The sequence below is a fragment of the Coenobita brevimanus genome, chromosome 106 (genome assembly GCF_032717465.1).
Source record: "Coenobita brevimanus isolate Jiangsu-jjx chromosome 106, ASM3271746v2, whole genome shotgun sequence".
NCBI classification, from domain to species: domain Eukaryota; kingdom Metazoa; phylum Arthropoda; class Malacostraca; order Decapoda; family Coenobitidae; genus Coenobita; species Coenobita brevimanus.
In genome coordinates, this window is record NC_137059.1 from 2,251,503 (window position 1) to 2,267,500 (window position 15,998).

Here is a 15,998-nt window from a genome sequence, read left to right on the forward strand (position 1 = left end):
GGCGCTCACCATCCACTCACTCAATGTAGTGCTGCTTTCGGGTGTCTGCCCTGTCCTCTCCTCCATCCTTCTTTCCTTCCATCTTCTTTTATCTTTCTTTCCTTCATTCCTTCCTCATACTTCTGCCTACGGGTGACTTTACACTCCCTCTTCTGTCTTTCATTCCTTCATTCTTTCCTCTTCCTTCTGCCTATGGGTGACTCTACACTGAGTGACAAGCCAAATGGTTTCCTGTACACCAGGAAACTATTTACTATGCTGGGTGGTAACCATATAACCAAATTTTGGCGGCTGATGGTTTAACGGGTAATTATTGTGCTCCAATCAGATTGAGCCGGTGAAGGTTTATATCCAAGGGGTGGTTGGGGTTTATTGCTCACGTAATGCCACTCAGGGATGAGTGAGGTTGGTCTCTCTCATCTTAAATGTCAGGACCAACTTCCTAGTCCCGGGCTCCTACGCTCCTCATGGGGCAACGTAGGATTGGATGATGGATGGATAGATGGATGGATGTCTCGCTGGTGATCAACTGCATTTTCAGTTCTTCAATATGCCCATAATAAACAATTAAGAAACTGTCCGGATGTTTCAGTTCCCAAGACAATTGGTTTGGAATGTCATTTGGTTAAAAGCACTGAACCTGTGTCAACACCATCTTAAAGATTCTTTAATTCTTATGATTATTCAATCTTCTGTTGCTGTTGTTAATCAACCCCAGTCTGTCTGGCTGAGCAGACTCATCAACTGTTGGTAAGCAACCACTCCTGCAGGGCTGTTCCGTGCAGTGAACTGATGTTCACTTGCAGTTGACAGCGATCAGCGACAGGGAAGTGTGGAAGTTTGGTTCCTGGATTGATGCCGCATTTGTGTCACTCCACCCAGTTAGCAAGGTTACCATAACAGGCTCCACATCATCCCATTTTCTGGTAATATGGTTACCACCCAGCATCATAAATGGTTTCTTGGACTACAGGAAACCATAAGACTTGTCACTCAGTGTAGAGCTGTTTGAAGCAGGAAGAGAAATAATAAAAGTTTCATTCATTCATTCATTCATTGCCAGACGCCATGTATCCCAGACGGGGTGGCCAAGGGCTTAGAGTTAATTGTTTTACAGGGAGGGGCACTAATCCTCCACCAACCCCACTTGACACGTAGGGATGCCAACAGCATCTGGTGTTCCCAGGCGGTCACCCATCCAAGTACTAACCAGACCCAACGTTGCTTAACTTCGCTGATCGGACGGGAAGCGGTGTACTCAACGTGGTATGGAATAATAAAAGCGAAAGGAAAATAAAGGCAGACACAGAGATAGCATGATAAATGTGAAGGGAGAATTAGGCAGCACTAGATCAATCCTCTAAAAGTACTATATGGTGTTGGACAGGGAAGTATTCTTGTGATGGTACTGATATAATTGACTGAACTGCTGGGTTATACAAATATCCCTGAACACCTTCCCTATTCCCCCAAAGGAGGATGGTGGACTGCAGAAGGGCAGCTTCAGCCTACAAGTCATCAGGTTCACATCCAGATGAACCTGGGGTTATATAATAAATACAACAACAAAAACAACATAGTAATATATGTGGTGCATAAACTTTGACAATCAAATTACAGTCTTAACATGAACATGGATTGTTTACTCAGGCCTCATATCCATCGCAATTTCATGTTTAAAGCATCCAATTCTGCCTGCTGGGGACAGTGCACCCTTACTAAAGACAAATCACCCCTTATGATGCACTGAAAAAGTCAACACCTTCAACTTGAGGACATATTTATTTTATTCTTATTTTGAGTGAATCTGTCACAGAAGCCTACAAGTGTTAATTCTTTCACCACTATGACACAATCTGCAGTTTATTCTTGCTATTTGTGGATGATATGAGTCAACAATTTCATTCAACTCTAGTATGGAAGGAGGTGACTAAGTTTGTATCTAACTCTATCAGTCTGAAAAGTCCATCCAAAACTGAATTAAACCACCTGGAGGCAGCAAGAATAAAACAGAAAAAACATCTTTAAGCTCATAGGATTATGTGTAATAAAGTTGTAGGGATACGTGAATCCTGCAACAATAAATACAAGTCCGAACACTGAGATCATAATCATCCTGCCTCTATTTCTCTACCCTCAGGTGGGGTGAGGGGAAAAATGTCTTTCTCTCTAAATCAATCAATATAATAAAAATTACAAAATGAATAAAAATTCATCATCATCTGGACCTCCTTTCCCACCCTAGGGCAGGGTGAGGAGTTGCAATGTTGACAGCCCAAATTTGCCCAATCCAATGGGCCATGCTTCCATTCACTCACCATTCAAGCCCCCAGAATCAAACATACAAAAGATTTTCAGTAACACATGCATACTGCTGTGAAAATCTATATATTTTATCTTTTTCTTACACAGTCAACCATATCCATATCCATTATGGACATTCAACCCTTTCACTCCAATAACATCTTTTTATCCTTCAACTCATGAAGGACTTTTGAACACTTTTTCACTCTAACTTGACCTACAATTGCCATCTCTCCATCTCAAATGCTGAGTTGTAAGGATTAACACTAGAATATGAAGCTATTCATAAAGAAATGTTATGGAAATAATGCAAAACCATAGCACTGTTCTTTTCTGCCAATAAGCAAGCTATGTGAAATAAGCTACAACATGATAGAAATCAAGGCAAATTTAAAATGAAACAACTATAACAGCAGAGGTGCTAATTAACTATAAATCTATCCCTTCCATTTCTAAAGGCTTCCCTAAAATTATCTTATATCAGTAAGAATCAAGCAAAAATTATGTTATTGTAGTTACAGGGTTAATACAGGTACTGTACTATACAATGAATATGGTAAAGTGAACTACTGTATTTATACAGTATTACAATAAAGTAAATCCCACACATTTCTTTTTTTCAATACATTATCAGTCCTCATCATCAACTCTGGCAATTCCACAAGAACATAAAGAGATTCTGATATACTGCTGCTGAAACATGAACACTTTTAGTATAATGAAGTCTTGATTATCTCTGGCTTCTCTGAGACAATTTCCTTAACTAAAATGAGATCCCTCATGATTGCTGGGTTAATTGTGCCTAATTACAGTACTGCAATGAACAGATAATTACCTACTGTACAGTATGATACAGTAATTCCTCACTTACTTTCAATGAACACATTTTTAACTATAAAGCTAAAATCAACAAAGGAACAATCTTCATATACCATGCTACTGTTCATTATTGAGCACAGTTATGGGAAAGGTTTGATACCTGTACACCTCACAAAACAATTTACCTATAGGCAGTACTTATTTCTATAAAATGCTTAACCTGAGAACTGTGACGTACATCTTTAGTTGTTCCGAGGACGGTGACAAACATCTCAAGATGATGGGCCAAAAACTGAATGTAAAAATGTCTCAATGTATGTTATGGTTACACTAGAGTAGATACCGACTTGACAATTTGCATACCTACAAAACTAGTCTTTGATTATTTTTTCCTGAAAAAAATTTGCAATTTTAGGAAACTGTACTTAACCAATGAATGGATACACATATGCTTAATTCAATAATTTATGAATTTGTATGACCAAAATCTCAATTAATAATTCTACTTTGCACACCAGGGTATGGCAAATTTTTCCAAAGCCACAGTTTACGGATTGAGACATTTTAACATTCAGTTTTTGGCCCATCATCTTGAGATGTTTGTCACCGTCCTCAGAACAACTAAAGATGTACGTCACAGTTCTCAGGTTAAGCATTTTATAGAAATAAGTACTGCCTATAGACATGTGGAGAGGATGGAGAATGAAAGACTGACTAAGAGGGTGTATGTAGGTGAGGTGGAGGGAGGGAGATGAAGGGGTAGACCGAGGATGAGGTGGAGGGATGGAGTTGAGAGGTATATGAGGGAGGGGGGGGTGAGTTGGGGGGAGGGGAGTCAAATGGTGGGTGACAGAGTGACTTGGAGGCGTTTTGTCTGCGGCCACCCTTTGCGGGATTAGGGCGTCGGGCTATAGATAGATAGATAGGTAGACATAGATACTGTGCTCTCAATTTCAACACTAGCCATTTTTATACTTTACTTACTTGAAACCCTGAATCATTTTGTTTCATTTTTAAAGACACCAACATGCTTGCATGCGTCAGCCTTGGTAATGTAATGGCAGCTCTCCATGCTGTTCGATCTCTGGCAGCTTCCCTATTCAGTGCCTTATCCCTGATGAAACACTTAATGTCCTCGTCCCAGGTCTTTTTGATCTACCTCTCACAACCCAACCCCTAACATTAACACGTCTCACTTTCTGCACCCAATTATCATCCCCTATCCTCTCCACATGCCCAAACCATCTCAATATACCTCTCCTCATCACAACACCAATATACTCCAGTCCCATCCTACCCCCTCTATCCTTAAATTTATATGACGTTAACTAACTTGGCTAGATTCTCACTTAGAGCAATTTTCACTGCACATGCAAACATTTTAAGAACACATTTACTGTATTAAAAAAGGAATTACTGTGATTTGGAAATGCTATGGATTAAGTACTGCATTTGCTTGACCCGACTTCTTCCCATCTGGATTGGTCAAGATGATGAGTAAGATGATGATGATGATGTTTAATATTCTTCCAATATTCCAGGAGTACTATTGCTTCACTGATGTACCCACAAAACACAAAAAGGGATTGAAGTTACTATATTCAAACCTACATTATTACAACTAGAACAAAAGAAAATTATACCTATATAATGAGGCTCTACTTATCGTGAAGATACAACACCTTTGGCCCAATTTGGATCATCTTCTGGTATACAAGATGATACTGTACCTGAAGTGGGTCCAAAACAGGCTGAAATTGTTGCATTTTCAAAATAAACTTAATTCTAGTACATGGATATAATTTCTTCTATTTGAACAACTTTCAGCATTGTGCAATAAGGTCTGGATGCTTAAACCTTAAATCATGAAGTGTAATGCAAACCTTTTTTTTTTTTTTTTTTATTATCATTTATGGAATGCCTGTGTTAAGTAGTATGGTAACTAAATCTGCATCCCACATTACAGTACAAGAAGAAACAATACAGTAAAGCCATGTTCCTCATGAACTTCAAAAATTACCATGAAAAACAGAGCTTACATTCTACTTCACAATTAAAGGTTTAAGAATATGTCCATAAGATCCAAAGTTAGAATACATAGGATCTGCTCAACTATCTTATGCACTGCCAACTCCACCTTTATAAAACCAGTGGATGACTGAAAGAGTGAAGACTTGGTGAAAATGAAGTTATTCCATCCGACGCATGCAACAATGTACACTGATGTTCAACTAATGTGCAGTATGTGGTATGTGATAATGTACGTATAAAAAAATTTCCTTTTAGCACACATCATACACCTACAAGAAACTGTAATACTGAACAATCGACACTAAACAGCCACAGTTCTGTTATTTGTGAATTTGATTATTCACATACTGATAAACCATCTCAAAATACAGTCATATACAGTAGTGTTTTTAGGGATTTAGTAAAGATAACAACCTTAAAAAATGAACAACTAATAATGAGGATTCACTGTGCACACACAAACCACCCATAAGTGACAGGTACACATAAATACAAACACATCTAAAGTTCATTTATATCTTGTCAAACATAAATAAAAACACACACATTTGTTCATTCATAACTTGCCCAACCATTACCCACTCCTCCAATGTCAAACACACATTAGCTCATTCATATCCTGCTAAAACATGCCCATCATCATCATCATCATCATCAATTCATCATCATCATCATCTCAAATACCTTGTTCCCTCCTGGGAATCCCTGGACAGGGGATGGTCATCACATACTGTATCCACTTCTGGGCTAATTTATCCTCTCATATCATTCTCACTCTCAAACACTCAACTTCCTCTTTGTTCTCTCTCACCATTTCTCTCACAAACCTAAAGTTCATTAGTGACATCCCAGTCATCTTGAGGCATTCTGTAAGTCATGTTGTCCATACGAATAACTTCAATGCCTGCTCCAAAATAGCTTATAACATAGTGTGATCCATCAGCTGGTCCTACAGTCTGGGTAGCAATGAGAATAATGTCAATAAGTTGGCCAAGAAACAGGAATCCTAAAGTGCAGAACTTGGCCAGGCCTATGGCGTAGTATCCCAGGTATATCCGATCCACTCCAAACATACCCAGGAAAACGGAGAGCAACAGTGCAGTCTCATATGAATATCCATTTGTGTATCTGTAAGCAAAGAAATTCAGAGTTAAAAACACCTAACAAAGAGACAATGTACTGCACTTGGTAATGGAAACTGAGACATAAATGTGAAGGTAGTCCTTGCAATAAGTCCACGAAATGCTTGATAATAATGTAAAAACTTTATCCAGGTGCTGGAAAGAGACACTTTCTTGTAGTTATACAATTACTGATATAACCAGGTGTCTCAGCTGCTTGGGTATAAAAATGTCCCCAACTCTCCCCATCTCCCAAAAGAAGCGTGGTGGATTGCTGGAGAGGGGATGCTTCATCATGCACTCCACTAAGTTCACATTAATATGACTGAGACAACAACTTTATCCATACTGTTGGTAATGTAAACTGAATGAAGCTGGTATATCAGCTTTGGAGGTTGAAGTGGAACTTTAATGGATAAGTACTCTATAAAGTTGATGAGGATCTGATGGCAAAAAAAAAAAAAAAAAAAAAAAAAAAAAAAAAAAGTGACCTTATGTGACATTACTGCATTGTTACTGTAGGCTACAACTACTATTGCACATGTATGACATAAGGTAAAAATGATGCTGTGCTTCCTCTAAGGAACAGACCATGAAAGCAAGTAAAGATTCAGTGATAAAGTCTGGAAGTAAAATCTGAAAACATTAGCCTCTTCATGCTTGCATATTACACTCCATTCACTTTAACCTGGTCTAAAATTTCCATCTCTCCATCTTGATTGCTCAGTTGTAACTATTGACTAACACTAAAATATGATGCAAGTCAAGAAAATGTGCTATAGAATGGGTGCAGAATCATAGTACTGTCTTTTCTATCACTGTGCTTCATGAAATAAGCTTCTAAAAGATGGTAATCTGGGCTAAGTTCTGGTGAAAGACCTAAGTCAGAATACAGCATCCAATGAGGTTAAAAGTAACCTGGAAAATTAAGAGGATCAATTTCATATTTTAATACCTTGCAGTTTATACATTTTGTGAAGCTACAATATGTGGTGAATGTTTCTGGCGTACAGTAGGCCTATCTGACAGAGCTAGGATTCCGGAGGCTTAAATGATGAATGAATGGAAGCGTGACCCATTGGATTAGGCAAATTTGGGCTGTCTGGACATTGCTACTACTCCCCCTGCCCTAGGGTGGGAAAGGAGGTCTGGATGATGATGATAATGAATACCTTGCATAATCCTTGACACTAATGGCCTAATGCAATATAATACAGAAAAATACTAAGTAATGTGCATTTCAGAAACAAATTTTGTATATCAAATCATCCTACCTTTACGATATTTTATGCCACAGCTATCTACAAAAGTCATACTGTAGTGACCTCCTCAGATCCAGAGGTAAGCTTAAAAAAAAAAAAGAGAAAGTGCTTATAAAAACTGACACAGACTCAAGATTATTTTACACTTCTGAACAAAGGTGCATTAGCTCCCAGTTTGGGTGGGAAAAAAAAATTACAGAATGCACATAGCTAAAACAAAGCGTCAAGATACCCAAGAACAAATTAATAGATGCTTACTTGCAAGGAATTTCCCTTTCAAATGTTCCATTTCCAGTTTCCTTGCACACAATACCCGGTGCAGATGTACAGGTGACTTTGGCTCGGCCTGCCTTGGTGCAACCCCGTGGCTGCTGGGTACGAGGGTCCATGTTAAGGTCAGTGCAGAGATACTGGCCCGGAAGTAAAGACGAGCAGTTGGTGTGGTACTCCCCACCAGCCACCACCACCACCACTGCCAGCCACACCACCAGCAATATCCACATCATCTGATTCATCCCACCCCTCCAACTTCGGTTTTGGAAATGGAGGGGACCCAAGGAGGATCTCATCTCACTGTGGCATCCAGATGATCAACATACTATATTGCCTTAAGGCTGTGCCTATGATGGATGGAAATTCAGCCTGGAAAATTTAAACATTCATTAGTGAAAGTACTTACTCTGAGCATCAGTGATACTAGTTATTCCATACACTAAAATGATGATTAAAAGATATACACTGTAATTTTATAGCTACCGAAGTAAAATCTGTATACTGTACTGTAGCTACCGGTAATCGGCTTTCATTAATCTCAAGCTAAGGAATTTACAGTATAAATTTATCCTTTACTCAGAATATGGCAGGATACTGGTACTCTTAATACAGTCTTCTGGATCATCAAACATTTCAACATGTGCTAGAATGGGACACCTTTACGCAGTAGTACTGATATAACAGGGTGGTTTTGCTGTTCAGATATACACATGCCCCACCACTCCCTTCATATCCCTTGAAAGTTGAAAACAGGATGGTGGGCAAACCTAGAAGGACAGCTACAGCCTGCAGTCCACCAGGTTCAAATCCTGATGAGTCTGGGGCCAGAACAGCAACAACAACAACAATTAATTTTAAAACTGGTTGAAATACATTTAACTGGGAACATCCAAGGCTATAACTGTTGCTTTTATAGATTTCCTTTTTTGGATGCGTGTTTATTATATATATCCTTCAGATAAAATCTTTTTCTTTTTCATGCCTAACCCAGGCATCTATGAACTTGATCTTGATTTTAGGACCTGAAATAAGTTCCTAAAGGGAATACTTCACATAAAATGCTAGCACAAGTATCACAATATCAACATGGAATAAAGTGAATTGAAAGCATCCCTAGGATCTATCTATCTATCTACAGCCAGACGCCTTAATCCTGTAAGGGGTCGCCACAAACACCACCTTCATGTACCCCTGTCCCCTACCATTTTGCTGCCCTTCCCCCCCAACTTACACCCCCCTCTCTCATATACCTCTCTTCAGTCCTCCATCTCATCCATGGTCTCCCCATCTCTGGCAGAAAACTGAAGGACAAAATCTGATGATAATACAATTAAATCTTATCACATAACCATTGCACAAGTCTTTATCAATTGCTGAAGTTTAATACGGTTTAGAAATATGAATATAATACTGTAAAATCTGGAAGGACTGAAAATTCGCCGAAGAGGGTCTACAATCGCTAGTAGTAAAACCAGCCTAATGGCAACAAATTCCACGACAGTCTTACATGAGTTTCTTGACTGACCTCTTAAAACTCACAGCAGTTAAGTGCCATGCATCGTATACAGTCACTGTGGATGAATACTCAAATAAACTGACAGCTAAGCGTAAGCACCAATCGCCACAGTGTTTTTGTTTATTTAATTCTCACTTTTCATCCATCTTGGTTTTCGGACTAATAATATTGGCTCCTAATGTAACATTCTAAAGAAATTAAGAGGATTTCCTTGATAAAACTTAGGTGCTACGTTAATGCTAAAATATAAATAAAGCATGGAATTTGTATAAATACGTAGCATCCCAATTCCAAGATTGCCTAAAGGTTAGGAAGCCTTTGTTGATAAACATTTACAGAAAACGGTGTAGCTGGGAAACTTGTGTGGAATGATTGCATTACTCCAGTTTTAGTGATAATGCTACCGGGTTCCTAATAGTGACTGCTTACTGTTTAGGTTATTTCTCTTTCTCTCTCTCTCTCTCTCTCTCTCTCTCTGTCATGCTGTAAAAATTCATAATTGTGTTCACACACACACACACACACACACACACACACACACACACGCACACCATTCCTGTAAAGATACAATTAGGTAAGAACAATTAAAAACTATTCACAGATCTAAAGATATGTATAATAAATATGGTTTAATGCACGGGACAGTACTAGCATGACTCATTCCTGTAAAGATACACACACACACACACACACACACACACACACACACACACACACACACACCTCCTGGATATTGGTTTTGCAAGAGAAAGACATGTGATTCTTCCGAGAAAGATGAAGAGTAATAATAACACAGAATACAGAGACAACTTATTCCTGCAATCACGAAATTATATGATTAGGAAAGAGCACTCGATCTAAAGAGGATTAAAAAAAAAAAGCTCTTCCGGCTCAAAATATCTATCATCATCTGACTATGTATGGTTTTCGCCATGAAAGATCCACCATTGACATACTCAAACTCCAAACTCATACCATCCATCAATCAATTGACCTACATGGAGAAGCTCATGCAGTAGCCCTTGATATTTCTAAAGCTTTCGACAGGGTATGGCACCGTTCCATGCTGTCCAAACTCCTTTGCTATGGACTAACGTCTTTTGTTCCTTTGAATTCCTCATATCTTAGTGACAGGAAAATAAGAATAAAAGTAGATGATGTATATTCCAATTTCCACTCATTTAACGCCGACGTGCCGCAGGGGTCAGTTCTGGCGTCACCCCTATTCCTGGTTCATATTAATGATCTCTTATCTGTCACCCACAATCCCATCCACTCATATGCAGATGACTCAACACTACATCGTTCATTCACACTCAGACACCCATTTACAAAGTCTAATATCTCTACCTTTCAACTTAGAACAGCCATCTCCATAAATCAAGACCTATCTACGATCAGTGAATGGGAACAAAATAACCTTGTCTAATTTAATGCTAGTAAAACTAAATATATGCAGTTTACTAATAGACAGATATAGCCAGATTCGTACATCACCTTCAGTGCTACTAATATTCCCATCTCCAAAAGTATTGAAATTCTCGGCATCTCACTTAACAATGCCCTCAGCTGGACCTCTCATGTCAGATCACTTGCCAAAACCGCCTCAAAGAAACTTGGATTATTGTACATTGTCCGTAACTTCTTCACTGACGAGCAGTTAGCTATAATTTATAAGTCATGTGCGCTCTCAGCTTGAATATTATTCACCCTTGTGGAATGGTTGTGGAGAGGTTGCATTAAAACAACTAGACAAAATTCAGAACAAAGCTGTTAGAATTATTAACAACCCTGCCTTTACAAATAAACTACCTCCCCCACAAGTAAGAAGGAATGTTGCCTCTCTTGCATTGTTTTACAGATATTTTTATGGCAAATGCTCAGACGAAGTTGCGCCCATGGTGCCACCTCTCCATGCCTTCCCTTGTGCTACTCGGGCATCTGGTAGCGCTAATGACTGGAATGTCACTCAGCCATATTGCAGAACTTCTGCCCATTAGAACTCTTTCATTCCTCGAACTGCATCTCTCTGGAAGTCGCTTCCCCAGAGTTGTTTCCCTACAAACTTCAACGCACAGCTGTTCAAGTCTAACTGTTACAGATACTTTATGAACAGAGGACACCAGTGATCTGATGTATGGATTATTTTTTTTATTCATTTGTTTTTCCTTCCTCTGTTCTGTTATTAAAAAAAAAAAAGTACATGATATAAAGTACGGCATTGTGGTAAAGGGGTTAAGTCTGAACTCTCGAAAGGTAAGACAAGTCCCTGATTTTGTACGTGAATACTGAATTACATGAAAAATACCTAATTGCGTTATGTACTGTGCAGTAGAGAGGGACGCCTTCACGTTGAGACACTGATATAAGCGGCGTCACTGCCAGGTTATATACACGTCCCTGAGCTCACTCTCAACCCCCTGACAGAAAGATGGCGGACTACAGGAAAAGGGTATCTTCAACCTGCAGTCCACCGTGTTCCCGTCAAGATGATGCTAGGATAACAAAGATAACAGGAGTGGATGCTGTCTTACGATCTCTATTCCTCTATAGAACAAAACTGATTCTCATAATTAGGGATCTACCTACTACACCTTCGTATACTTAGTTTTAATAACAGACCCTTAATTCTTTGAATCTGGTGATGTATTTTATAGATTAATCTCTACTATCAGACGTTTTTACTCAGCTTATAAAGAGTCCCTTAATAGTGAAGGGGTTAATGAAGGCTGCATCTAACCCTTCCATCTTGAAAAGCCTACCCAAAGATGAATAAAGTCGTCTAGAGGAATCAGAAATTAAATCAGGAATGAGTAATAGGGATGAATGGAATAAGATGTGTGTTGTCGGAGGTATGGAAAGTGCTGTGAGGAAGAATTAATGAATATTATATCTGGTGAAGAGGGTTGATGAGACACTAAAAATAACAGGGCTTTTTTATTTCCTGTCACAAGTAGCAGACAGTTTCGAGGACAGTCTTGGACCTAAAAAAAAAAAAAAAAAAAAAAAAAGGTAAAAGAAACACCCACCCACACACACAGGGTATAGACAGATACGTAGACTGATAGACGGATAGGTAAGAAGGTACAAAGAGAGCGAGGGAGAGAGAAGGAAGGTACAAAGAGAGAGAGAGAGAGAGAGAGAGAGAGAGCATGTAGTGGGTACGAACAACTGACTTTTCCTGAATTTGTATGAGCTATATACATAAAAAGGATGGTGCATTGATCTGTTAAAATTGCTCTTTAAACGGGTAAATGAGAGTGAATGGAATTAAGTTTTGTGGAAAGGATGGAGAATAAAAGAACTACTAGAAGAGTGTATGTGAATAAGGTGGAGAGGAGGACGGGGAAGGGGAGACCGAGGGTGAGATGGAGGGATGGAGTGGAAAGGTATATGAGAAAAACGAGTCTGAGTTGGAGAAAGGGCAGCCTGCTGACAGGGGAAAAGGTGACATGGAGGGGTAAAGAGATAGACATAGATTCCTTAAACAGAATAAGATGAGTTAACACAGCTGATAACGCATGTGTATCGAATTGTGAAAATATGGGTAGATTTATTAAAGTGTTTCTCGTATGCCAACCCCCCCCAAAAAAAAGAAAAAAAAAATAATAATAATAAATAAATAAAATAAACAGAGAAACTGACCGCTTGTACTGTACCTAATCTGTGAGTTTGAAAGAACTAAAAATGAATATTGGTTTATTGATCTAATATAGTTTTTCCATCCGTCATGCTTGGAAAAAAAAGTCTGAGATAACTGGTAGCTTATTCTGTATATTTAGTGTTGAGTAATTGACCATAAAGAATATGCTTAGTAAAAACGGCGGACCAGTAAAGCCTGTGCAAGGGAGTAGTGAAAATAGGTAAAGGTTAGTAACGGCGTAGGGGTATTGATCTGCTTGAGTTAGTGTTCCCAGAAGCCAAACCAGATAAAACTCACCTGAATTATGTCAACCCTGGGATCTCGCAAACATGAAAGAATTTGCTTCGTAAGAACAACAGTTTACCGATGACGCAAGTGTATAGGACTGCAAAAATAAACAAAGGTACAGGAATAAGGAGCAACCTCAAATTAAGAGTTGCCCTCTGTCGCTGGAACAAAACTTTTCCACTCTAGCGACTCCTCCAAACACATTCCATCCTCAAGCACTCTCGCAGTCAGTCGTCAGGTCACCGTGCGCAGACTTCGAGAGACCATGTCGGGTAAGTTAAATCGTCCTTTTTTAGCTTGTTGATGCAGCTAACTCTTTGGGATTTCATTATTCCAGCAAACACCAGACGATTGTTTATATCAGAGTTATTCGGTTTTGGAAATACATGAAATAAACTAAACATTAAAAACCGGTTCAAACCCGTACTAACTGGATACTTATAAAACGGCTCAGTCAGGTTTTCTTTAGTAACGCACTGAAACCAGACGATTTCCTTCAGCTGAGAGAATATAAGAGTCTGAGAGGGTTAATAATACATCGTCGCGTTCTCTAGACGTTTATTGCGCTAACAGACAATTTTCTTCAACTGAGTGACTCTATGAGACTAAGTGATAATATTGCCTAGGCTTAATATTACACAGCAACTTGAAATTGTACGAAGATACTTGGTAACACCCTTGGTTATATTTTCATTAGTAATTTATTGCACCAGACGATTTTCTTCATCTGAGAGAGTTTGCGACCTTGATCTTTAATGCTACGTGAGACTGAAACTAAGTACCAAATGTAAACTATACTGAAAGAATAGTTACTGATATATATTGCATTTCCTTGTCTATATGTTTCAGAGCAAGATGGGGACAGAAAAAATATCAGTGCCTTCTTCAATCGTAACATTTAAGCCACGGTTGCTGAGTTGGCTGACGTTCCTATACTCCTTTCACTTTACCTTGGCCTTTGTAGCTTGAGATTAGCCAGAATATAGAACTATGATATGGAAAGTAAAAACTGATTGCCGAGTTGTAACATCAGATTAACACTAAAATATATTACTAGTCACGAAGAAGTGCTATGGAAAGTACGTAGAGCTGTCGTGCACTCTTATTCTGCCATGGAGCTGAGTGAAATAAGGTGCAAGAGGTGGAAAGTTTCGGCCAAGTTAGGATGAAAAGGCTATAGGTTTTTCGTGCAAGTTAGGATGAAAAGGCTATAGGTTTTTCGTGCAAGTTAGGATGAAAAGGCTATAGGTTTTTCGTGTTAATCTTGTGACCTTTTTTTTTTTTAATGTCTTCACATGAATTTTGTATATTAGGATAGATTTTTGGAACTGGAGGGTATAGAGTTGCATGAAGTCGCTAGATCATATTTTGGGTGGTATTCTGGCGCGATTAGGAAGGTTAGTAACACCTCTTCCTTAGCGGTTTATTCCTGACTCTGCTCCGTTACTATGTTCTTGTGTTATTAGTATTCTCTTGCGTTTAGGAAGCTTATAAACGCCTCTTCCTTACCTGCTTATTCCTGACTCTGCTCCGTTACTAAATTCCTGTGTGTTATTCATGCAATCTGTGTCGTCGTTAAAAAAGTATATGGAAAAAAAAAAACGCAAAAAGAAAAGAAGACGAAAGAAAGAAGAAGAAAAAGAAAGAATGAAAGAAAAGAAGGTGTTTGTGGGTAGCCATGAAAATAAATCGCTGAGGAAGAGGTGTTCGGGAGCCTCCTTACCCCACTAGAACACACGTCTTCGTCTCTCTAGCAACTCGTCTTAAACCATTCCTTCCTCAAGCACTCTCGCAGTCAGTCTCCAGGTCACCGTGAGCGGACTTCGAGAGAGAATGTCAGGTAAGTTTAATCGTCTTTTATAGCTTTTTAATGCAGCTAACCTTTTGCGATTTCATTATTCCATCTAACACTAGACGATTTTTTTCAGCTAAATCATACGGGCTGCGAAATCTATCACATAAGCTTAATATGAAAAACCGGTTCAGTCCCTTACTAACTGGATATATATAAGGCTTCTCAATGCCACGTTTTCTTTAGTATTGCACTGAAACTCAACGATTTCCTTCAGCTGAGTGAATATAAAAGCCTGAGAGGGTTGATTTTATGTAAATTTGATATTAAATGGCAAATGGGAACCGTACTAAGGGAATTTTATAAAGCTTCGGACCGTCGCATCGTCTCCAGTATTATATTCAACTGGTAGCAGACGATTTCCTTCAGCTGACTTATTTTAATAGCCTGAGAGTTAATACTACCTGAATTTGATATTATAAACTGAAACCGTGCTAAGGGAATATTTATAAAGCTTCTCAATGCTGCCCTTTTTTTCTAGAATATTATTGCACTGACAAGAGAGAGAACAGTCGGCATTCTATCGTCCTTTTCTCACTTTATGGACTTTGAAAATGAGTGTAGTGAAGACGCAGACACTGATGACTTTATTTGGCGTCAGGTCATTGTCACAAGCGTCCTTTATGGCATGTCCTACGCACTGGTTTTCAAAGCTCGTACGGAGAGAGAGAGAGACAGCAGAGGAGACAGAATTCTTGACGCCGACTGTGCATCAAAAATAATCATCCGTCGGTAAAGAAACATGTGAAGCCTCTCTCAGCTTAGGAATATTAGTCAGTGTAGGAGAGAGCGAGGCGTAAGAGGTGAAATACTAGGTGATCCCTTGTCTCTTACTGTGAGTGACCTAAAAATTTGGGGAGACCTTAGCGAAGATCACAACATTCAAGAC

At 38.9% G+C, this 15,998-nt stretch overlaps 2 protein-coding genes and 1 pseudogene across 2 annotated transcripts in view; 1 reads left to right on the top strand and 2 right to left on the bottom strand.

Annotated features, from left to right (window-relative positions):
* Nucleotides 1–1,161: 1,161 nt before the first annotated feature.
* LOC145416578 (5S ribosomal RNA) lies at nt 1,162–1,281 on the bottom strand (annotated as a pseudogene).
* Nucleotides 1,282–5,573: 4,292 nt separating this feature from the next.
* On the bottom strand, nt 5,574–8,040 carry bisc (TM2 domain-containing protein 1 biscotti). Its single transcript, XM_080285437.1, has 2 exons — nt 7,796–8,040; nt 5,574–6,282 (listed from the first exon to the last, which is right to left on the bottom strand). The coding sequence occupies exons 1-2, from the start codon at nt 8,038–8,040 to the stop codon at nt 5,982–5,984; spliced, it is 546 nt and encodes a 181-aa protein (XP_080141563.1). The 3' UTR covers nt 5,574–5,981.
* A 5,482-nt stretch (nt 8,041–13,522) lies between these two features.
* Nucleotides 13,523–15,998, top strand: part of LOC145416482 (rhodanese domain-containing protein CG4456-like) — a 5,369-nt gene continuing 2,893 nt past the window's right edge. The window contains exon 1 of the mRNA XM_080285438.1: nt 13,523–13,529. Within this exon, the coding sequence (XP_080141564.1) occupies nt 13,523–13,529 (7 nt within the window). The remainder of the gene's footprint in view (nt 13,530–15,998) is intronic.